General features: G+C 37.2%; 3 protein-coding genes across 3 annotated transcripts; 2 read left to right on the top strand and 1 right to left on the bottom strand.

The window, feature by feature from the left end:
• Positions 1–2,654: 2,654 nt before the first annotated feature.
• LOC306764542 (potassium voltage-gated channel subfamily V member 2-like) lies at positions 2,655–6,185 on the top strand (the record flags this gene model as incomplete). The annotated part of the gene is made up of 2 exons (XM_079251717.1): positions 2,655–3,989; positions 5,931–6,185. 2 exons carry the CDS (start codon positions 2,655–2,657, stop codon positions 6,183–6,185), a joined length of 1,590 nt encoding a protein of 529 aa, XP_079107843.1.
• An 8,944-nt stretch (positions 6,186–15,129) lies between these two features.
• Positions 15,130–16,398, top strand: LOC306764541 (purpurin-like; the record flags this gene model as incomplete). The annotated part of the gene is made up of 5 exons (XM_079251716.1): positions 15,130–15,243; positions 15,635–15,771; positions 15,862–15,974; positions 16,063–16,275; positions 16,388–16,398. The coding sequence occupies 5 exons, from the start codon at positions 15,130–15,132 to the stop codon at positions 16,396–16,398; spliced, it is 588 nt and encodes a 195-aa protein (XP_079107842.1).
• Positions 16,399–17,002: 604 nt separating this feature from the next.
• On the bottom strand, positions 17,003–24,278 carry idua (alpha-L-iduronidase). The gene is made up of 14 exons (XM_079252102.1): positions 24,062–24,278; positions 23,592–23,732; positions 23,406–23,488; positions 23,028–23,135; positions 21,469–21,564; positions 21,022–21,224; positions 20,560–20,739; positions 19,093–19,309; positions 18,789–18,995; positions 17,998–18,119; positions 17,720–17,845; positions 17,448–17,524; positions 17,241–17,341; positions 17,003–17,123 (listed from the first exon to the last, which is right to left on the bottom strand). Exons 1-14 carry the CDS (start codon positions 24,196–24,198, stop codon positions 17,023–17,025), a joined length of 1,899 nt encoding a protein of 632 aa, XP_079108228.1. The 5' UTR covers positions 24,199–24,278; the 3' UTR covers positions 17,003–17,022.
• Between the last annotated feature and the right edge of the window lie 348 nt (positions 24,279–24,626).

Genomic DNA, 24,626 nt, shown 5'->3' with positions numbered 1-24,626 from the left:
CTAATACATCATAAATAATCTTATCATTCAGAGACAAGTATTTCTGATATGTATGTCTTTATTGTGGCTACATATTGATATTTCTTTAATCTAGAAATCTTCATTGGAGTTTAGCCTTCGTGAAGACATGAGTACCATCATCACTTCTCACCATAAATTACATTTTCTAAGAAAAATCAGCTCAGTACTTCTGGTGAGAGACGGCAGTTTTAACCTTTTATGAAATTCTGCAGTGTTATGGTTTGATAAAAGCTGCTATAACACATATAACCTAAAACTCACGCATACCCAGATATGAATACCTTAAAAAAGATTAGGATCACTTAATAATGTTGAACCTCAATGTGTATTTGGTAAAAAAAGTGATAATTTACTTCATATTTGGCCATCAAATGGTGATGTGTACACAGTCATGGCAGCTGTGTGTGTATAATCACAGAAACAGCAGTAAGACCAAACACCACCAGCATTTATTATTGCTGAAACATCTGTTTCATCTGAAATGTTGGGATTTTCCAGCTGTAAATAAAACAGCGAACATATTACAGAAGGCTTTATAAACTTACATGAGGGATTTGAATCTGCATTGCTGGTTTACCAAGCAGCTTTGACATGACTTTATTATATTCAACCCATAAATCTTGCAGATATTAGTGACTGACAGGAAGCCAAAGAGCTTGAAACCAGATTAAATCCCAGCAGAATGCAAAAGATATGGACTGATCCTTTGTTTTACAGTACAGTTTCATGGCCTGTGCTCAGAGGCTTCTTTTCCTTTACTTTACTTTCCTTTTTCCTTTCCTTAGAACCTATGATCTTGTTGGTGCGGCCATCAAGATGTAATAAATCAGAAGTGCTGAGTGATAACACTCATATTTCAGTTTTTTTCTGGTTTTCAGAGGCAAAAAAAGAGAAAATATCCAGTTTGCAACAGCTGTTTGGACAGAAAATGCCGTGTCAGAGGATAATCAACAGACTGGTTGGAGATGACAAAAAGGCAACAGTAGCTAAAATAACCTCTCATTAAAACATTACAACCTGTCTGAGTATTGTTGTTGACCATATCCATCACTTTTTGACTACAGTAGCATCTTCTGATGATGTTCACACTGATGTTCACATCATGGATGTTCAGGCAAAAAATCTGCAGAAACTCTTCAATGCTATCATAAAAATAAAAAATATAAAATATCATGTAAATACGGAGAAAGCAGAAGAGGTCCAACTGGCAAGTAAAACAGGACACCTATTAAAGTGTTGTGTGAGTGTACACTTTTTTGACTTGCAGAATTTGATGTTAAATCTTGTAACATTTTACTTGGTTTGATGCCTTTTTGAACAAATTTTGAGGGTCATTTTATCCAACAATGATATGAACATAGAGCTTATTGAAAGACTGCAAAACAGCCCTAAGACGCTTTGACAAAACAGTCATGTAATAAGAGCAGTTATACAAAGTAATATCAGTCAAAAACCCTGTAGTTTGCATGAAAACTTTTAGCTTGAGCTTGAAAGTCAAACAACACTAACAAGACTATCTTAAATCTGGCAGCTTTTCTTAAGTATAACAGCTTTAATGACTTAAATAGTTAATTATATTAACCATCAATGGGTGGCTAGTACGATGGTAGTAAATAAAAGGTTTATTATACTTTATATGGGACATCAACTAGTAGCCTTGCACAAAGTTAGTCAGTGTGCAGGACAATAATCTGATAACGTAATAGGATTAAATGGCAAGAAGTTTTGTTATATATGTAGTTTCTTTTGAGTTAAATTCCACCCGATTAAATCACTCTGATGTCTCAGTTAAAGTACCATGAAGTGTATCAGCCTTACAGCGGCTCTTTATGCATAGGTTTTATATTAAAAAATAAAACAGTTTAAGGTGTATCAGTGTAGGGCTTTGACTCATCTCAAGTCTGAAGAAGTGTGCACCCCCACCTCTTCTCAGTCTGAAGCAGGCTAATACTTAAAGCCCTAATGCTCCTGTATGTATTCACCAGCCCTTCTCTGAAGGAATTTTAAACCACCACAGAAGAAATAAACACACAAAAAGTTTGTTTTTTTTGTTTTTTTTAAAATGCCTGTAAACAAAATATTACAGGTTGAATAAGGAAAACAACGTAGATATATTTGAATGTAACAAAAAAATAATAAAATAAAAGAGCACAATGCTATAGTTTTCTTTAGACACGGTGAAAAATAATTAAAGATGCAATGCTGTTTCGCAGCAATAACCTTCAATATGACTTGTCAAATAATCCGGAGGGATTTCAGAAAGATTAGTGCATAACACAGGAGCCATTGATTCATAACAACTCTGACTATTGTTTATAATGTTTTAAATCACCTAAAAGAAATGGAAAGTGTCAATGTTTATATCTTAAAGTCATTAAAAAAAAAAAGTGCACCCTTGAATGCCTTTTGTTGGGATGTACTCCATAGCTAACGTCGTGTCAACCAGGCAGCTCAGCAGAGGATAATGGTATTTAGATGCCCTATAAGTATGCAGATCCTCTCAGTCAGCAACATTAATGGGGCCATGAGGCATCCTGCTCACGCCCTCCATGCTTAGATGAAGTGGTATTAGACAGCAGTAATGCTGGTCGGTCAGACTGCTCCATCCGCGGTGTAGTCTGGGGGTGGTCACCATGGGGAGCACCAAGAAGGTGGACAACTTGTGGAGAAGGAGACAGAGTCTGTTTCCCAACTACAAGGTGACAGACTCGGATGCCAACCGAAGACCTTCTGAGATTGTTTACCCATTAGCAAAGGAAAGCTGTGTGAAGACATGGAACTCCATGCAAGAACTGAGCAGGGACATCTACGACATTTATGCTGAGTATGAGGAAGAAGAGGATGACGGTGGTCTGTACAGTTTCTCAAGGCAGAGCTCACCCTCCAAGAAGAACTATGTGATCAACATCAATGTAGGTGGGAAGCCTTATCAGATTGCCTACAAGATGGCAGCAAAGTACCCCAAAACCAGAATTGGACGATTGGCCACCTACACAGACCACAACATGAAGCTGGACCTGTGTGACGACTACATAGTGACCAAAAATGAGTACTTCTTTGACAGGGATCCAGATGTCTTTCACAGTATCTTCAACTTCTACAGGACGGGAGTGTTGTGGATCAAGGACGAGCTGTGTCCTCGTAACTTCCTGGAGGAGATCAACTACTGGGGCGTGAGAATCAAGAACACTCACCGCTGCTGCCGCATCTCCTTTGAGGAGAGGCAGGATGAGCTGAACGAGCAGCTGAAGATCCAGAGGGAGCTGGAAGCGGAGGTGGAGATCGAGGAAAATGAGGAGCTATTCCATGACATGTTCATGGGCCAGACGCGTCGAGCTATCTGGAACTTGATGGAGAAGCCTTTTTCTTCCATAAAGGCCAAGCTGATGGCTGTGGCCTCCAGTCTCTTTGTCCTGATCTCTCTTGTAGCCATGACACTCAATACAGTGGAGGAGATGCAATACAGAACCCACGCAGGCCATCTCAGTGGCAAGACCTACTGCGAATATGTGGAGTCCATGTGCATCGCCTTCTTCACCATGGAATACCTGCTGCGCCTGATATCCACTCCTGACCTCAAAGCCTTCAGCAGGAGTGTACTTAACACTGTGGACTTGATTGCCATCCTGCCTCAGTACCTGCAGGGCATCCTGGAGTTCTTTGACAATGAGGAAAACTACATGAAGCATGAAGCGGATATTCAGGCAGTGGGGCAGGTGGGAAAGCTGGGCCAAGTGCTGAGGATCATGAGGCTGATGCGAATCTTCCGTATCTTGAAGCTGGCACGTCACTCCACAGGTCTCAGGGCGTTTGGCTTCACCCTGCGTCAGTGCTACCAACAAGTGGGCTGCCTCTTCCTCTTCATCGCTATGGGCATCTTCAGCTTCTCTGCCATGGTTTATACCGTGGAGCATGACATGCCACAGACTAACTTCACCAGCATTCCTCATGCGTGGTGGTGGGCAGCTGTAAGTACATCTCTTCATAGTTTAAAGTACCAACACATATAGGGGATAATTGATATAAGATGTATGAATATTTTTTTGTCATCTAAGTTTTATTGATTTTCTATGCAAGTGAACAAAGAAAATTACCAGAATAGTAAAATAGTTTGACATAAAAGGAAAAATGGGACATTTGAAGGTATTAAACATTGGAGGCAAAGTCGTGTGATGTGATAAATGAAAGAAAATGACTCCATATTTGGCCTGTTTTTTTCTGGACATTGTGTAGTTTAGCAATTAGAGCTTCAAATGATGCTGTTTCTGTCATGAGTTTAACCCAATCCTCAGTCTGAGGCGTGTGGGGACTCTTCCAGTTCCTCAGAAAAAGTCTTGCAGCCACAATAAATCCACTCACAAGTCCAAACAGTTCCTTTGGAGATCCAGGAGGCATGAGAGACTGGTCTCCCAGTAGACACAGTTGTGGTGATTTAGGAATAGGTAGTCCAGTTAAATTTTCCAAATTTGTAATCACTTCAATCCAAAAAGAGAACACCAAAGCGCTCTCCCAGATAACATGACGATAAGCGCCATTGCCATTGCCACGGTTCCAGCAGTAATTATCTTGCAACAGGCCAAAGATGTATGAATACTGAATTAATTATCTAAGCATGTAAAATGAGGGGCCTCTTCCTGGAGTCCCTAATCATCTCTTGATGTTGTGGGAAGCTTGCAATAGTTTTTGATTATCTACAACATAATGACATCATCTCTCCTTAAGGGTGCTCCTTCATGCCTTATTGCAGTGGGTTTTGTTGTCATGTTCAGATGACTAATTCTACACTCATTCAAAACCTCTGCCTGTGGCCATTTGTTTTTGTATGACACTGCCTACACAAACCTCCGACAGAGTGTGTCTGTCTGCTGTTAATAAACCCATTAACGGATTTTTCTCTCGTTCTGAGAGCAGCTGGTGGAATCTTACTTCTAATCCAGGGCGAAGGAAATCATAATCCTTAAAGTGATACTAATGTTTATGTTGAGGGAAATTGTAATCTCTGTTTTACTGCTGCTCTTTACTTGTGAAGTTTATGACAAGAGCTAGTCTTTAAATGGAAGATTTTTCCTAAACAAAGACAGGAAGGACACCTGAGCAGGAAACTGAGAGTGCTGCAAAATTATTGTCTACTGCAGCGACAAAACACTTCAGTCATCATATAAACGCATATCCAGATGCAGGAAATGCATCTCCTGAGGTGAAATTAATCTGTAAAAAGGATACAAACGAATTTGGTGAAAAACTTGTTTCTGTCATGTTTGTAGAGCCTCATGGTTTGAATAGTAGGTCTGTGACAATATGCTTTTGTCCTAATTCGACTCGATTCTGATTTTTGGGTGCAAATTCGATTTAAATTGCAATTCTCACAAGTCTTTGATGTTGCTAATTTTTGTGAATTTAAAAAAAAAAAAAGTATAAAACTTATTTTTGGCTCGTCATTTTTCTTGACTTCAATAAGGAAAAACAACACATAGCCAGACCATCTTTCTGCTGCTGTACTGCCCAAGAAGACAAGTAAGGAGATCAATAAAAAATAATAAAAATGACAAAAATTTATAATGGATTATTTTTTATTCATTTGAAAGAAAAAATCTATTTTTTAACAACAAAAAAAATCTATTTTAAAATTGTGGAACAAAAAAATCCGGATTTTTGATTTTTCAATTTGATTTTCTCACCCCTATTGAATAGCATGAACACAGCACAATGATAGTTTTATTTTCTTCATCATCTGAACAGACACATACTTGTCAACTCGTGTGCACTGACATTGGTTCACCACAATTACTAAGACGAGTTTTTATCTTGAATTAAGCTTTAGGCGCAGGTGTGAGAAGGTGTACTTCCTGTTTAGGTGTGAGCTCCATGTTTCTCCATCAACATTGAATGCTCTCCTCACCCCCCTGCAGGTCAGCATCTCCACTGTGGGCTACGGAGACGTGTACCCAGAGACCATGCTGGGCCGTATCTTTGCTTTCGTCTGCATTGCTTTTGGAATCATCCTCAACGGTCTGCCCATTTCCATCCTCTTCAACAAGTTCTCTGATTATTACTCTAAACTCAAGTCCAATCAGTACACAGCCTCCCTGAAGAAAAGGGGGAGGGTGAGATTTGCCAAGAGGACAGTGAGTAAACTTGGCCACACATTTGGGAGCAGCCACTGATTATTTTCCGTCTGTATTACCAGGCTTTACTGTGAAACTGTGCATTAAGATAATGTGAATGGTACATCCACAATGAACAGGGATTTCTGGCAATGAGCATGAGTAAGGTAGCTCCTTTGTGAGAGAAAAGATTATCTGCATCTGCAGGAGAAGAAAAAAGGAGGAAACTAAAAGCTATAACTAACTTATCTGTCAACGCTTTTGAGTTTTGCAAGCAGTTTACGCTTTTGGTCTAGTTTAATAGACTAACATGAAATGCATTAAGATGTCTGCCTTAAACTGCCATGTTTTCATATTAAAATGTCAAACTCTTACAGTTTAAAACCAATTAAATTTTGTGCTCAGGTGGTCTTTACTCTGACACAAGACTGTTACTCCACCGACTTAATATTCACATTTTCTGTGATGGTGCAGCTACATATTACAGCATCCTGCAGGAATACATCATTGGAAGTATTCAGGTTTCATGTGGCCTCAATGAAGTTTAAACAAACAAAGTATAATATTGTCATAAATCAGGGGGTTAAATTTTTTTATTTTTACTTTTTAATGCAATTATCCTGTTTAATTTTTGATGTGAAAATCCATGATATTAATGTCCTAAAGGCTGGATGAGAAGGTCAGACATTGCTGGCTTGGTCCGTTAAGAAAATAATTGTAAGCCTTGCTTATAATTGCACATCAGTCTTTTTTTTCTTTTCTTTTTGCTACTGCTTCTCTTTTGTTTTGCAACATTGACTAGATTTGCCAACGATGAATGCATATTTGTTGTACATAAAGCTGCAGTACTTTCACTCTCATAACACTCTTTATTAAACTTTTTTGTCATAACTTTGGTGGGTTTATTGGATTAGATGCTTTGTGTGCACACATCTCTACTGACCTCTGCAGATAAAATTTACTTCTGTAATTTCTTCTATAGTTTGTGAAACAGTAGAGAATGCACAACTTCATTTAAATATAAGGTTTTATTTAGCATGCAAGTAATCTTGACACACACCGGCAGTACCTGTAACACTCTCTACAATGAATACCAAGTAAGTACCTTTACCCAGACTTGCTTCAACAATTAACAATCTCAATGGAGCCAACTTCTGGATTAATTTGTCTGAAAGAAAATATTGAAAAAAAACCTGTAAAAGCAAGCTTTTGTTTAGCTGGACATATTTCTATGGATGCACGAAGAACAAAGCCATCATCAAGTGCAAGTGAGTATTAGAAGGTGCAAAGGTGGATGAAATATTGTAGCTTAAGTATCAAAAATTATTTAAAAAAACAGATACTTTTGCACTTGAAAAGAGCAAAACCAACTAAGGTGTAAGTCAGTATTCAGACAGTTAAATGACACATGAATGTTTGCTGGATTTGGGAATCTGACATCTTCAAGTGAGAAGCTGTTGCTTGTTTTGGTTCAGATAGTGAACAGGCTTTTTCCTGGTGGAAGGAGAATAAACAGTCCATGAAAAGGATGAGTAGAGTTCATGATACTGGCAGACATGTTCCTACATCTGATGATCCAAATGTTTCCAGAAGGTGGACTGAATGACTGAAGTGTTTAGGATAAAGATAAAACATTATAATATACTGCTTATAATATGCTTATTGGTGAAATTACAAGAATGTATAGTTAAAATGAAAACCACTACGTAAGTAATAATAACCATTTTCACTTCTTAGAAGAAGTGGATTGACAACGGACAGTGTAAATGACCATTTACCAGGGAGACTCCTATCAATAGAGTGACTATAGAGAAGCTAGATATAAAACAAATCATGCAATTTCTTCCCTTGTGAAGGAACGTATTACTTCAAATCTGAGCAAGATATGTGTTAAAAATGTAAATGATGAATGAGCATTGGTCCATATTCACAACACTACAGCAAACACAGTCCATAAACAAGACAATACAGAAACTGGTTACAAAGCTTTCGGTAACTATGGGAATACAAAATGTATTTAAGACAAGAGATGTATTTTATGATGAATTCTGAAAGAATTAAACAACAGGAGCCAAGCAAACCTATCAGAATTTTAAAATAAATTGACTAAAATTGTGAAAAGCTGTAAAATAGAGACTTTAAAAAATCCCACAAAAGATCTGAGTTTACCACAGAAAAGATAATATTACCGGTACATAACATTATCAAAGATGGAACAAGAAAATGAGCTTATTAAAACTAATAATAAACCTGGAACAGCTTCTGAATGAAGTGATAAATTGAAAAAAAAAGCAAAATCAAACTAAACACAGAGAAAAAGAAACTTGGTTTTATCATGTTAAAGAACACAAAATTTAAGGGAGACTAATTTCATAAAATTTTGAAATTTTTTCACCTTGACAACCAATAAGTAACTCAACAGAAATAATTAGGTCATTTATATTAAAATTTTTGCATTGAAACTACATAATAAATTATGTTGGAAGCTACATTTTCACTATAATAAAATAAAAGATCTAAATTAGTTACGTTATTATTATCATTATGTAAAATAAAAAATGTTATAAACCAAAAATCCTTACACACTTACAGTTCCTTCACTTCCACATATGACATGTTGTGTAGAAGTGTTGGGAAACAGTTACAGCTCAAACACCTCCTAAGAAGTAATTGAAAATTAAACAAAACATCAACTACAGATGATGAAATCAGCTCTTTATCAAACCTAAATTTGGTTGATTTGAAAAAACCTCACATTATGTAAAGTAAATAAAATGTATTATTGCCCCCCAATATTCAGAAGTTGTCCCAGAGAGAAAAACCTCGTAGTCTTAAAGGAGTGTAGTTGTTGGGTAAACTGGCTGTTGATACACAACCAATACAAAATACTACAGCAACACTGCAACAGGAGAAAAACTGCTCAGCAATGCTTCTTTCTAAACACTTGTTTAAAAATCTAACTTAGAGATTATGTTTTTATGTTTTATCATGATTTCTTCCAACAACCAAACTGTCAAAATATGTGATAATCTTGGTATTTATGACACTAACTGCTCAAATAAATAAATAAATAAATAAAGGGGACACTTAAACATCACATCTTAGATCTTGATTAATTAATTATTCCAGTTTAAAATCTTCATTTATTACATCGTAAAATGTGTTAAGAACAAAAGAATTATCAATATTTAACAATAAATTGTTAACTTTCTTAATAGTATTTTTCCTACTACAAAATTGCAATATGATTCATATGGTTCATAAATTAAATATCAATGCAAATACAGTTTTATATTTTGTCCCTTCGCACTGATTGAAAGTATATTACTAAACCAAACCCACCACAAATCAGAAATTTTTACAGTCAATAAAAATGCTATAATAATTTATCTCTTCTTGGAAAAACACAGTACGTACAGTTATGCTCATATTTATTCATACCCTTTCATCAAAGAAGGAAAATAACAGCTGCCTGTAAAATAAGCTGAAATTGACTAAAGTAATAATAAATAAAGATTTTATGAAAATCATTACATTAATTTCTAATTCTGGTTCGATTAAATCTATTTTTTAAAAAGCAAACAAATAAAATAATTTATTACATATTATATCACTCATAAACTAATATTTTGTTGAACAATCCTTTAATGTTTCCACTACAGTCAAGTGTTTTCTGCTCCTCTCAGTCAGACATCTGCACCTGTTGATAGGTATTTTGTCCAACTGTTCAACAGAAAAGTGCTCTAATTTGTCCAGGACCAGTTTGTTTGTTTGTTTTTCTTTCTTCAACTCAATTAATAGAAAAAACAGTGTCTTACATTACTAAATTATATTTTTGCTAATTTTTAGTTATGTTCCTTTTTTAAATCTCCAGTTATTTGAGTGACTGTTGTAAACTCAGCCTTTTCTTTAATGAAAGGGTATGAATACATATGAGCACAACTGTTTATAATGAATTTCTACTGAAGATGAACATTTTGTCCAGACGGTGGCAGCAGTTCACCAATAAACGTTTAAGCGTTGGTTTATTTGCGAAGAAGAAGAACTCGCCTCCTTCTCTTCGCGTAGTCCTCTGTGGTGCTAAAGTGACCTCTGCTACTCGCAAGGCAGCTGGAAAAATATGGCTCCTCCTGTTGCAGTCTCACCTTTGATTAAGGTTTGTGTTGTTAACCAATTGAATATAAGTATGCTTGAACTTTAAAACGAGTCAGAATTATATTTAACCTCTGTAATGTGCGGAGCAGAGCAGGCTAACATGCTAGCTATTAGCCAGAAATATGCAGGTCAGTTGACGTAAAATCTTATTTCTTCTGCTACTAATGTGTTTCTACTTATTTATTTATTACAGACTGCCAGGTATTCAGCTTTGATTGCTGGCATCATCTATGGTAAAAGAAGATATGGTAAGATGTTTTGTGTGTGTGTGTGTGTGTGTGTGTGTTTTTTTTTACAGCAATTATACATATAAAATAACTACTGCCAAGTTGAAATTATTCAAGCGTTAATCTAAATCGTATCAGAATTTACACAGATGTTGTAAATGCTAGAGACAAAACAAAAGTCAAACAAACACAGACTCTGAATTAAAATCACAAATTTCTTGTATGACTTCTATATGATAAATGACAATGTTTAGATATGCTGACATTCAAAATTTTCCACATTGAGGAGACAAATTTAGATGTTTTCTAGGTAATGGCTATGTTAATTATCATAAGAAGTTCATTGTTTATGAATTGATGTGGAACTCAAATACATTACCTATGAAGGAATTGGACTGTTTTCCCCAGAGTCAAAAACTAATTAATGACTTTGTAAAGATCAGCTTTGTATTAGTGATGTCTTGTTATTCTAAATGACAAAACTAAGTAATATTGATTCTTCTAAGCACGTATGGGTAACCTAAACATGTTTGGTTTTGTAATGTTTTAAATAATTTATTTTTTTTGCCTAGATCATCTTAAGCCCATTGCAGCAGAGGAGAGGAGGATTGAGGAGGAGGAGAAAAAGGCCCGTGAGGAGCAGGAGCGCATTGCCAAGCAGTTAGCAGAAGGTAATTTATTCATGGTTATTGCAATCAGTTATTTACCCTTCAGTTTGTATACAGATGCATGTTTGCATAATAGTAGCACATAGTGCAAATATTGTAAAAAAACAAAAAACATCCCTTTTTGGAAGGTGCAACTTGCTAATGTTTGACTTTTTTTTTCTCACAGCAAATGAAGACACCATTCTGAAGTAAAGCTCTGGTTAGAGAATGTCCACGTGCAATGTCCAACCTTTTCTTCCTCTTTTTTATTGGAATAACAACAGCAAAGTCGGGCCACTGTCAGACACTCCAACTTTGTGGATGTGCTCACTGTTACCAGGACTAACAACACCCCTTGTTTGCCTGATGCATTTTGTTAGGTACATAAAATGAAATAAGGCTCTTAAACTCAGCATTGTATAACTGCAGATGCTCTCATAAGTTATTTAGTTGTTTGTAATGAAGCAATGTTGCAAATACAGATGTACATGATCACAGTTGTCTTTGCCTTTGTTTACCAGTGTGACATTTGTGGTGAGTTCCCCCTCAGTAAGTTACATCATGTCTGGTTTGACGTGTAAAACAGATTAGCTTCAATTTTATTTTCTAGATCACATTCACCTGTCCCTAATTTGCCAACACCTTTTTGGATCTCTGAATTTATGAACATCTACCCAAATAATTTATTTTCTGTCAATTGTAAAAAGAAAATGAAAACCATGACAAGGCTCACTGTGTTATTTTTATTTATTTAGTTTTTTCTTTTGTCTTTTATGTAATTTTCTCCCACTGCTTCTGTTTAATGCTGTGGTTGGCTTTTGTTTTGTTTACTCCCTAACAGATTAATGATCACTGCTGAATGCAAAGACCTGCTCATTAACAAGCAAGTTACATTAAATGTCATACATTAAAGCTAACTGGATTATAATAAATACATTTTACTTATAAACACATTTCAAAAGACACTGTACAATAAACAAACTTTGAAATGCAGTCAGTAGTTTTAGTCATCTACTTTATAACCACTGATTAAGTATTATATGAAAAAATGGAGCATTTGTGAACAGATTTTTAACTTTTGATAAAAAATGACCATATAATTAAAGTGACTGATCCTACAGTTATAGAGTAGAAACATGCACTGGAAGTGTGAATTTGAGATTTTTGCTCATGAAATGCAGGCTCATTGAAAGCAAGGATACAATACGATTCCTAAACATTCTAACTTCACATTATATCTGCAAAAAGAAAGTTTAAATGTACTTTTGTTAATTCTGGAAAAAAATAAGTGCTATTTCATGCACATTAAATAGAAGTTGTGAAACCTTGAGGTCAACTTTTTTTTGTTTTAATAACATTTTTATCTTAGATTGCAGGGACAACCAGTCCTGGATTAAGTGGAAGGAAATCCACAGGGATAAAAACATGGACATGATGGACTAATTCAAATAGTTGGACATTGTTTATTTCATTAGATTATGTGAACATTATTATCTCTCAAATCAGTTACAGCTATTTGTCTATGACACAGCTACAAATAATACAACATATTCAGGCTAACAAGGTAGAATAACTTTTATAAAATATGGTTAAATGACTAAACCAGACTAAATCATTTGGTGTTGACTGATTTGTTAAATATGATTATGAGGGACATTTTATAAATGATCTTACAGACCTGGGGAACTTCACAGGATCCACCTGATGGCAGCCGCTGAAAGGAGCAATGGAGATGATAGGATAGGAGCTCTAACCTGCGTAGCTTTTGTGATAAAAGCAGCCATACAGGAACAATGTGGTGAGCTAATATTTTAACTGGCTTGATAGACAATTCAGTAAGAGGGTGGCTTGTGTTTGATGGACAAAGTTGTAGCAGGATGAAACACTCAAGGTAAGAATTAAGTGTAAACTAAAGCTAAAAGTGGTGTTAAAGTTCTTCCACAGCACAAATCATTAGTCTTTATTGTATTTAGCGCTTGAGAGTTTTGGGTAAAACTTAATTAAATAACCAACTATTACATGCTAATAATAGATCAATGCAGTAGCATCTGTCAGATGTGCACACAGGGCAGTATCAGCTGCATATTTAAAGAGCCATTCATTCTCCATGACAACAGAAATGAAGAGAGATGAAACACAGCCCCGAGGAAAATGTGTGTTTAACATCAACACTGGTGCTACAAACATTCACCACTATTTTTCTTAGAGACATCTAGTCCTTTTTATATATGAAAAAAAAGTGGGTTTTTTTTACATATTGCAAGTTGTACTTGCCCTAATCGTTGTTGAAAACAAGTTTAACCCTAGATTACCTTCAACAACATGTGCCTTCAGAGGGATCACTAAACCCAACTTTAGTTTTCAGAATAGAGATGCAAAGTTCACATGTCCCCGGCTGTGCCAATGACACATCTCACAGTGATCAAGGGCCCCGGAGGTCAAGGCAAAAGGGTGTTACTTAACATTGTCAAGCCAAGTTATTATTAGAACATCAACATTGTCTGGCCTGATACAAACTAGGTGGTAAATATATCCTCTGGGGACTGGAGGGATTACAGTGATCTTCTTAGAATCTGTTTTTGTAGACATCATTTTGTTGTATCTGCAGCTGATACAACACAGATCATTTGAGTTCACATTTGTGACATAATATTTGATGAAGGAAATTCTTCCTAAAAACTTCATATGCAACTGAGATTTACATTAACCCCATGAAATGGCAGCATTTTCACTCTCTGGCACCTTTCTGCACCCTCTGCTGATGCACAATAAAGGTAAAGTGTCTGCAAAACAGCACAGGGGTTTCCTGTAGGACCCATTCTGTCCAGGCTCACTCACACACACACACTGAAGGTTCGGCAGCATGTGTGGAAAAGATGACAGAGGGTTACTTAAGGAATAAGTGACGGCAATTGAAAACACGTGAGCCTCTGCTAATACCAAAAGTACCTCACACAGTGTTGTTCTTCAATGTTGTCATTTTGACTGTTTCACTCTTTCCTAAACTCAATTTTTCTGTCATTTATCTTAAAAGAAAATATTAAAAAAGCTATTTTTCAGTCTGTGAAACTAAATAATTTGTTTTTAAAAAGGTTGAAAAAGTTAAAGTAAAGAAGAAATCCAATAAAACAAACTATAAATCATTCACGGAGTTGATACTTTTCTCCGTTTTCATGTTAAATACACCCAAAAACAAATTAACAAAAAAAGTTGTTACAGCAAACACAATCTCTCATTTTCCCATCAGAGAGCTGCAGATACTGTTGGAAGATCCAAATGTTATAAAAACAAGACTTCTCTATCAGAAGTCATTGCAATAAGGTGAAATAATTTCATACCGTTTCAGAAAAATTGCCCAAAAGTCAACAAATGAAGAAAACTGGAAGAACGAACCCAAAAAAATCATAAGAAAATCAAAATTTCATGAACTCTTACAAACACTGCATCACACCACCTTGTAAGCTGACAGTATGACTCAGTGTTGCTGAATATATCTGTCCAGCAGACGTGTGACTTGAGGCTAATGCCATTGTATTACCCGGTACATCCGCCACTATGTACTGCAGCCCAACAAACAATTATATAAAGCTGAATGCAAGCGTTCATCAGCTTATAGCAAAGGATTTTCTTAACTGGATTAACGCTAGATTTAAACTCTGCATTTAGGTTCAAGAAGTGAACATAATCAGAAAGCCTGTCTGGGTGTAAGGTATAAAAGGCTCACCTGCGGTATTCCCGCCACAGCTCACACACGGATATCTGCAGTGAAAACTTCCAGCGGATTCACCCTACACACTCCAGGTAACAACACTATGCATTTCTCTTTAATAGAAAGTCACTTCTTAATTTTTCAGAATTTTAGAGAAGATTTAATAAGTAATCATAATTAATATGAATCTTGGCTTTAAAAAAAAAAAGAAGAGAAAGAAGAAAATGATCTGAATGAAGTATTTTCTTACTTGGGTTTTGCCCAGAATGGACTTCCAAGTCTTTGCCATGGTGACATTGTTCCTGGCCTGCGTGGAGCAGAGCCTAGCCTCCTGCGTGGTGGACAGCTTCACGGTTAAACAAGACTTTGACCCCCAAAGAGTGAGTACATAATAACTTTATTTTTACAAAAATACATTTAAAGGAACTCATCTTCAAAATCCAGAGTTAATTTACCTTGAAAAATAGTGATGGGAATCAAAAAACTAGTTGTTTGATGAAACTATTTACAGTGATACCGCCATCTAGCTTCAGGACTTCTGGTTCTCTTAAGATATAAAGATACAAAATTAGCATAAAGGCAAAGGTCAACATTGTCTTTATAAACCAAGACATCATCTGCATCCAGTGATTTACTGTTTGGTCCAAGAATGAGCTATGTTCCCTCATCATCCAAACTTTAGAAAAACAAGACAACCAGAGTCTCACCGTTCAGCTTCTGCTGGTAAAATACCAGATAAACTCATCATCTGTCATTTTCTCCCTCTGACAGTATGCAGGAAAGTGGTACGCTCTGCAGAAAAAAGACCCAGAGGGCTTGTTCCTGCAGGACAACATCTCTGCTGAATACACTGTTGGGGATGACGGCGCCATGGTGGCCTCTTCCAGAGGCAGAGTCACTCTTTTCGGGTGGGTTTTTATCCTTAAACCTACAGCTTGCACTTTGAACGGTCCCTATTCCTGCTAAATATAACAGTTTTATCTCTGTTTGACCTCCAGGTTCTGGGTCGTCTGTGCCGACATGGCAGCGCAGTACTCCGTGCCCGACCCCGGCACACCAGGCAAGATGTTCATGAACTACCAGGGACTGGCCAGCTACCTGTCCAGTGGAGGTAAACGACACCAGCTTTGCACCCAGAGTCTCTTCTTTACCTCTTTTCATCCAGCTAAGATAAATATCTCACCGTCTTCTGGTTCCAGGTGACAACTACTGGGTCATTGACACGGACTACGACAACTACGCCATCACTTATGCCTGCCGCACCCAGAAGGAAGACGGAAGCTGTGAAGATGGTTACGCACTGGTGTTCTCCCGCAACCCCCGTGGCCTCCCCCCTGCCATCCAGAGAGTCGTCCGCCAGAAACAGGAGGAGATCTGCATGGCTGGACAGTTCCAGCCCGTGCTGCAGTCTGGTGTGTTACAAACACACACAGACACACACACACTTGTATTTGAGTGAAAAATTGTTGCTCTGAAGAAGAACGACTTTAAACACTAAAAATTATCTATTTTCTCTCTCAACAGGAGCTTGCTGAACCGCTTTTCACAATGAAGTCTGCTGAGCAGACCTTCGTAAAAATGGAGCAGTCGTCATGTCCGACACGAAGACATGCCTCTTCACAGCAAACAAGTCCCACTTCCAATTAGCTTTGTTTCAAGGATGTAGGAGAAGATCTTCTGATAAATAAATCAAATTAAACACCCCATGTAAAAATCGCCACACACTACCAAAGGAAATTCACTGCCAAGTCCCTCCAAAATATTACCAGTTAAATGGATGATGTGTCATTGTGATGGGCAACATCTGTACTACATCTGTCTGTGTTGGTGACAATAAATTTTCTAAAGAAACTTGCTTTTATCTTTCTTTTTAAAAACAAATTAGACTCAGGCTTTACTTCTCTGGTGCACAAACACCAAAACAACTTTAAACAACCTTTAATGTGAGGTGGTGTTGTTTGCCATACGGAGGATGCTTGCAGAGGAGTAACATAAAGTAACTGAGTCTTTTACTCTTCATATTAGTGACAAAATGTGCTTAAGATGCTCAACTAAACACAATCTTTCACTGTAACTTCAAGTGTTGAGCAGATGCATTTGCATCAAACAAATGATTTGAAAAAGAAACAAAAACAACATGAATATGATGTGATCTTGCTTCATCGGTCCTCTGAATACCTCTCAGGCAGCGAGTATGGTCCAGGTCTTCCCCAGTAATCCACAGCTCGAACTCTATATAAACCGACAACATCCCGCTCCACTACAGAACACACAAGAAACTGGATATCAAGAACTGTCAAAAATTAAAAATAAAAAAAGCAGGGTTACTTTTATTACTTTATAGTTATTCTTGTAAGATTTTAGAGGGAATTTCTACCTGGTGAAAAGACATAAGAAGTGAAAATGGTGTCCTGCGTATTTATTCTGTTGAATTCTGTCTGGTCTGTGGAGAATTCCACCTCAAATGTCTTAATGCATCTGCCAAGAATAAGGAAAGAAAGAAACGTGGTCTTGCTCCTGCTGATTGGACATTTCAGAGTGTTGCTGCGGAGTGAAAAATGAAACCTGTTAAACAGGCGTTTACCTTGAGTTGATGCACTTGTCAGACCAAACGATCAGGACTTGGCCTGCAGTGATCCTGATGAAGCGTAATCCATTGACCTAACCAGAGGTGAAATACAGCTTGATGCTCGATAAAGAACTGAAATCTTCAAGTTCAAGAAGCTCAGTTGTTTGCGGATGAGTACTGAAAGCATGCCATGTGTATTCACGCGTTTCCATGAGTTCAGTACGCGTGTTTATAGATTAGTGATGATGAACATGTGCTTCGTTGGTTAAATAATAGTCGGTACGGACCTGGTCTGGCACCGCCTTGGGCTGGGCACAGACATGGATGAGAAGTACGGAGGGCACAGACAATTTGGATTTCAGAGTCAAAGAGTCGCCACCAGGAACTCTCCACGGTCCATCGGTGTGAGGGTCCTGCAACAATGACACAACAATCAGTGGGTCAAAGTCTGTCTCAGGGTTCTGAACAGAGCAGGAAGGCTGAGTAGATCTACGACATCTACCTTTAGAGTTTCATCTACAGTACACGTCATACAAAAAGGAAAGTGCAAATTATTTAACATTACTTCTACACTCCTGAGGCGTCTGAACTGCTGTGCTGTGGGGTAGTCCGGGCGGCCCATGCGTTGCCACAACTGGTATGGATTGGTCACATTATTGTCCATGTAGTATGTGACATAAACAAGACCTGAAGGACAAACGACAAGTATCAAGTTGGGCTGAAATGAAGCATTTGCTTTCTGACTTGCAGACCACTCTGAAGTCTGTTTGTTTTTTTGGTTTTTTTTTTTTAACACGTAAGTAATGAATTTATTTAGAATAAATGTTTACAAATCCTTCAGTCACTTTTATGTCAGAATAATGAAGTCGTAGAGGTAAACTGTTGTCTGATAACCGGAAGCAGGTGATGTAATTCTAGACCATCACTCTTACAGTCAGACATTTCTTTTCTTTTTTTTTTTTTGTTATTTGACAAAAGACAGATGACAAAAAGCAAAGACAAAACAAACTAAGTTGGAAAAACAGGACGAGCCAAGAGTGAATGGAGAAGAAAGAAGAATGAATAATAAAATAAGATAATAAATTGAGTGAGTGTGCGTACATGTATGAGTGTTTAATGTCAGTATGACAAAAAACAAACATACTAAAACTTTGGGGATACCGTGGGTTGGGATTGTCAAGACTTAAACATAAATTTGCTCATGAATGGGGACCAAATCTTACAGAAACTGTGATTCATGGAGGCGGACATTTATCCCAGAGAGATTTGGTCTGCTACCAGGTTCTTCCGGAGGGTGAAGAGGGTTAAAATCGGTTTAAATCCACATGAAAGCAAACATTATTGGATTTAACAAACCTTCCTGCTGAGCGAATCCTGTTATTGTGACAGTGACATCATCCGTGTTGTTGGAGGTGCGGTTGTCGTCACTGTTGTAGACCAGCACCGCTGCCTGCCAGCTGTCCGCGCCGCCCGCCGTCGCAGGCTTGTGGCTGCTCGCGACAACTCCCAGCGTGTTGTTGGGACTTCCTGAGTTGAGAACCTGAGCCATGACCTGGGTCTCCCCTGAGTTTAGAACAAGGAGAGGTACTTCAGCCATCACTCCCATGTGGAATAAAAGGATATTTTCATGATTAAAGGGTTGTAGAGGAGAAATAGTCACCTAGCAGAGCCAACAGGCCCATAACGGTGAGAACCGGCTTTCTGACAAACTGGACGTGAGGTGGATGGGTGTTGTTGATCTGGAAGCGGGCGGTGAGCGTACGCTGGGTAAACGGATGTGGGTGGTAGCTCAGAAAGGCGTTGTCGTTGCTAAGCAGGGTGTAGTTGATGGTGCCGTTTGGGTTTGCCAGAAGCAGACTCTGATGCTGGTTTATTATCTGTAGAAGGAGCAAGTCAGACGATAGCTTTGCAACTTATGCAACCCTTGAGCTCATTCCCCACTACCACACCTCTATAATCATAATTTCACTTTGATAAAATGATGTTTCATAGAAATATCTTTTCTGATTTTCACTTTGACCTTCAGTATTTCTTTACTTCATAGATGTAGAGTCATGAAGTAGAACTATTTCACTAGTGTATTTAAGTAGTAAAGTTTGGTATTTCTCCTTTATTGAAGTATTACTTTCTTTCCTACTTCCACTTTTACTCCACTACATATTTTGGATCACTGTGATACTTTTACTCTGATACATTTTTAGTGTTCTGCGTCATTACTCGTTACAACAGCAAAAAAAACCAAACAAAAAAAAAAAAACCCACAATGGTAATTTGTTTAAATCTATTATACTTGTAGAGTGTGATGTGTGTCGCTATAGAAAATCTCTGTACGCAAGTGTGTAAGTTTCAGTTTCATGCCAGTTAAAAAAAATAAAAAGAGTGGGACCTCTTTCCTCTAGCAAAAGAAGCTCCTCTGGCCGCTTTGCTGAACTGGACTGAAGGAGCCCCACAGCAAGTTAGAAGCAACATAATATGTCTCTTGTGCTTTATAGATAAGCGACATAACCGTATAAAAATGTGTGTGTGAGTCTTCAGAAGAGGGATCCTGGATCCAAAGGGACACGTCCGCTGCAGGGGAATCAACAATACTAATTACTTTAGTTTTCACAGAAGATCTAGCTTATAAATGACCAACTTGCCTTTAGTTACCATAAGTTATGGATGAAGAGAGACATCTTTATATATATTTTTAAAAAAAACAAAAAAACATCTAAAGTATACTTACTGGTTTAAGAAGGGGAAAAAAGCTATGGAGGGGAATGAACACACTTGATATGTGTTTTTTTCAGGGATGTTCCTGTTCATGTACTACTGCTCCAGCAAAAGGATTTCTGAATGTCAGGCTAAAAGTTTGACATCAAAAACAATATGATATACAAAGTTTAATGTCTTAAATAACTACCCAACACAATGAACTAATTTTACTTTCAGTACTTGAGGAAAAATTTTAAAATAAAATACTTGTAATACTTAAGTAGAAAAAATGTTGAACACTTTAGTACTTCTACTTAAGTGGGGCACTTCAAGAACACTTCAACTTCTATTCAAGTAACTTCATTCATAGAGTACTTGTACTTTTACTTCTGTCTTGATTTCTAGTACTTTATACATGTCTGCTTTACTTCACCTTTACTACCATCGCAGCGTAAGTGACATCAGCTCTCCACTCCTGAGGCCTGGACCACCCCACCAGAGGATCAGCCTCATCATTATAAACAGGGAGACTGCGGAAACCGGGGAACCGCTCGTGGATCTCTCCTACTGTCTGGATCTCCTGCTGGAGGATGGGCAAAGAGTAGCCTCCTCCCTGACAAATGACACCAGAAAGTCATCTCGCATCTGCTTAATGTTAAACCAATGAATACATTTTGTCTTGTTTTGTTTTACATAACTTGAGTGAGGTAACTTGTATTTCAGCAGCATCGTTTCCAACGTGATTTGAGCTAAAACTTAACATAAGTAGATGATATAAAATACTGATTTTCAACTTCAGAGGTCCAAGCAGCTATAAGAATTTGACAGGGACGGATCTAAACCTCTAAAAACTAATTGCTCGCTGATTTATATTTTCCAGTCCTGAGAAAGCCACCTTCTTGTGCAGGGCGATGTAGTCAATCCTGACCCCTGTCTCCCCAGTGAAGAAGTTGGTGCCATTGTAGCAGTGTTGCAGCATGGCCCAGCAGTACGGGGAGTGTGGCGTGGTATGACAAGAGTCTCCTGGACCTCCAAACTTCAGGAGGCTGCTGGCAGCTCGCAGTCCCTCCGAACAGGCATCATAATAGTTAAGAAACCCTATTGAAAAAAAAAAAAAAAAAAAAAAAAAAAGGTGAGAAAACTTATGCTGACCTGCTTTGGTGTTTCCAGATTAGAAGTAGCAATTTATAATTTAACAAGCCAATCTTGGATACACAGAGGTGACGTTAATACACCAGTTTGACATAAAAAATAACAATCCACAGCGAAGCGTTGCCAGACATTTATCCAAACAAATAACTAACATTAACACAGAAAGATCATGGAAACTGTTATTATTTACCTTGAATTGACATGGTGACATTATCAAAATCATGGTTGTTGGGTTCGTTCCATGTTTCAAAGTTCCACCGAGCAACACTTCCCAGACCATATTTATCTGATAGGCAAAGAAAAGCAAAACAAGATAAATGAAACTTTTACTTTTTGTGATCAGTCCTCTAAATTCCCCTTAGCGAAAAGTAGTATACTTGAAGTTTATTTTTATTAAGTATAGTTGAGTATAAGTATACAACAGAACTTCTATTAGTATTGTATTAGAGAGTATACTAACATAATACTTCTTCGGACTAAATTAGAACATTTTTAGTTTATAAAAGTATAACTCAAGTATACTTGAGTTATATTGAGAACTACAACTTCAAGTATAAAACAAATACTCTCTACTAGTCTACTAGGTACATACTTCTCATCCACATTTTAGTTTCTAAATTTGATTTTAAGTAAAATTTTATGAATTTAGAATTACAAAAAAAAATGTTTATGCCATTGATTCATTTATTTATAATACTTTACTAAGTATATTGTAAGTTTGCTGAGCATATTACTTTCAGCATACTATTTAAACACTTACGCTCTTAAATACTTTTGATTGAGTATTTTTTAAAGTGAACTCATACTGTATGTACACTAGACTAGATCAAAAAGTGGTGAAGGAAAAAGTTTGCATCTGTTTGTAAAAATATAAACAAAATAGTGTCTCAAACTGAGAAGTGAAGTCTTTTTTTGTCAACAAAGGTAAAAGAAAAGTACTCATCTGTGGATCCAAAAGTTGTAATGTACCTACAATGGTCTTAGACTTTTTTTTTTAACATACTTTTCACTATAAGCCAAGTATACTTTTACTATACTATCCCGAAGCATATACAAGATACTATATAGGGGTAAACTTCAAGTATACTGTGTCAGTTATAGAATAAAACAAGTATACTTATAGTATAATTAAATAAAATACTTTTAGCTGAATGTAATTTATCTGTGTAATTCATGAAATAAGAAATAGCAAACCAACACTTTGGTTTCAACCATAGGTGTTTTTAGCCCATTTTTGGGGGTGCTGGAGCACTTCCAAAAATGAAGAAAAGTGCCCCTAAAATCTGATTTGTTTTTTTACTTTTAGCGTATGGATTTTTAAAATGAAAAACAAACAAACACACAATAAAAGTGTTCGGCCGCCGTAATGGTTTGATCCATCGTCCTACCTCGACAGAGACAGGGAGAAATCTTAGCGCTCTCTGCTGATTAATGTACTGCCTGAGTTGTTAAACCGTGATAGTAGTGTAGTGTAGGCTTTAACCAGAATTTGTTGCACAATGCTTAACTTCTACTTCATACCAACACATTTTTATGATCACTGTTCCTCCTCATTGCTCCTGCGCTTAAACTTAAGTTACTCTTTATGTATGTTGAGGTTGTTTGGGTACGTGCCATGAACAGCATAGAGAAAACTTCATTTATTAGTTTCCTTCATTTTAAATCTATCTCTCTGTCTATCTATCTATCTATCTATATATAATGTATAGAACAACAGTGATTTAACATTGGCAGCTGGTTCCCACTCACCAATGTACCTCTTGGCAATGAGATGAATCAGATTTCTCCACTCAACCACTTGTGATTTGTCCTCAAAGTCAGTGAAGTAGTTTGAGACACTGCCCATCAGTTCAAAACCTACAAAGTGCAACAGAACATGAAATCAGACTCGATCCTTTGTAGTTTTATTTCTAAGAGCCATCTAGGGTACAGGTGTCAAACTCCTGTCTTCGAGGACCAGCATCCTGCAGGTTTTTGTTGTCTCTGAAGTGAATGAATGGGTTGCTGGGAAACAACAAAAACCTGTCAGCCCTTGAGGACTGGAACTTGACACCCATGATCTAGGGAGCAATGACCAAAGGAATAGACAGGTTCCAGCAACTATATTGTGTTAATGTCACACAGCACCTGGTTGAAGTCCATTGATCCACAAGAGATCTATCAGCTGATCCAGTCTAGTGAAGTTGTATTGGGGCCTTGTGCCAGTATCGCTACAAAACAGTACATCTGCTGTTATTAACCATTTTGTGTGTATGTGTGTGTGTGTGTGTGTGTGTGTATGAATGTCCCAACATTTTCTGCTGGTTTACTTACTGTGCTGAGACCAGTTCCAGCATCCAATGAATCCTGACCTGCTGAATCCCTCCATGAGGGACTGAACCCACGTAGGCCAGATTTAGCTGCTGGTCGATGCTCAGGTCAAACTGGTGGGCCTTTGTATGGGGAAGTGGAGGACTGTACACACACACAAGCAAAAACAAAAAGTGATACCAAAGTGCAGTCCATGAAGACTTTCCAGTCACGTGACATTTAACATAAAAAATATAGATTGCTTAAAAAAAAACCAAAAAAAAAAAAAACTGGTTGAAAAAACGTATTTTTAAATACTTAAATATATTAAATAAAAAAAAATATTTGGACTTTGTTGAAAAATGTTGCAGTTTCGTGTAAAATTTAATGCTTAATGACACTTGCAGAGCTCCTCTGTTATATTCGGTATGAAAATATAAACACTGTTTGCCGTCCCTACTTTAACTACAAAGATATGGTAAAGTTTGACCTACCAGAAACCAGTGCTTCTCCAGAAGTGGTTAAGCTCTCTTTCTGATCTCCCCACATCAACTGTGAGAACATAGGAAGAGCCTGAAGTTTTGGAGAAGCAAAGTAGTAAAGCAAGAGGAGAAAATCCTTTCCACGCCATGTCCGTGATTTCACTCAACGTTGCGATGGCGCCTTACTCTTAAGACAATAAAACTTCCGAGTCATTATAATACTAACATGTTTCACACTGCATCGGGGACTAAAGTAAGGAAATTCTAACATAAAAAATATAAACACATTTTCCTCCCCACTGCCTACAGATAAGTCACCTGAGCACGATGACGTATATTACACGCGACAATGCTTGTAGTCTTTTGGGTGATTTTTTTTTTTTTTTTGCCACCCAACATGCTAAACAGCAAACTGCATTTTTGGAAACAAATTAAATATAGTATACCTAGAAAAAAGTTATAGAAATAATAGCTCTACTTATTTACCATAGAGTCTGTTAACTGCACATTAGTTTGTGTAAATAACCTAAAAATATTATAAATATACCAAAAGAATATCAAATCTTATGTCCATGTG

This window comes from Telmatherina bonti (genome assembly GCF_933228915.1).
Source record: "Telmatherina bonti genome assembly, chromosome: 13".
Classification (NCBI taxonomy): Eukaryota; Metazoa; Chordata; class Actinopteri; order Atheriniformes; family Telmatherinidae; genus Telmatherina; species Telmatherina bonti.
Note: the sequence above shows the minus strand (reverse complement) of the source record. Positions and strands in the feature narration are given on the sequence as shown.

Coding starts and splice junctions, on each gene's coding strand:
- idua (XM_079252102.1), bottom strand. CDS start 24,198: ATGGCGTGGAAAGGATTTTCTCCTCTTGCTTTACTACTTTGCTTCTCC. Junction 23,136..23,405: donor GATCAATGGACTTCAACCAG/GTGCTGTGTGAC, acceptor TGCACTTTGTAG/GTTTTGAACTGATGGGCAGT. Junction 21,225..21,468: donor TGTCACCATGTCAATTCAAG/GTAAATAATAAC, acceptor TTTTTTCAATAG/GGTTTCTTAACTATTATGAT.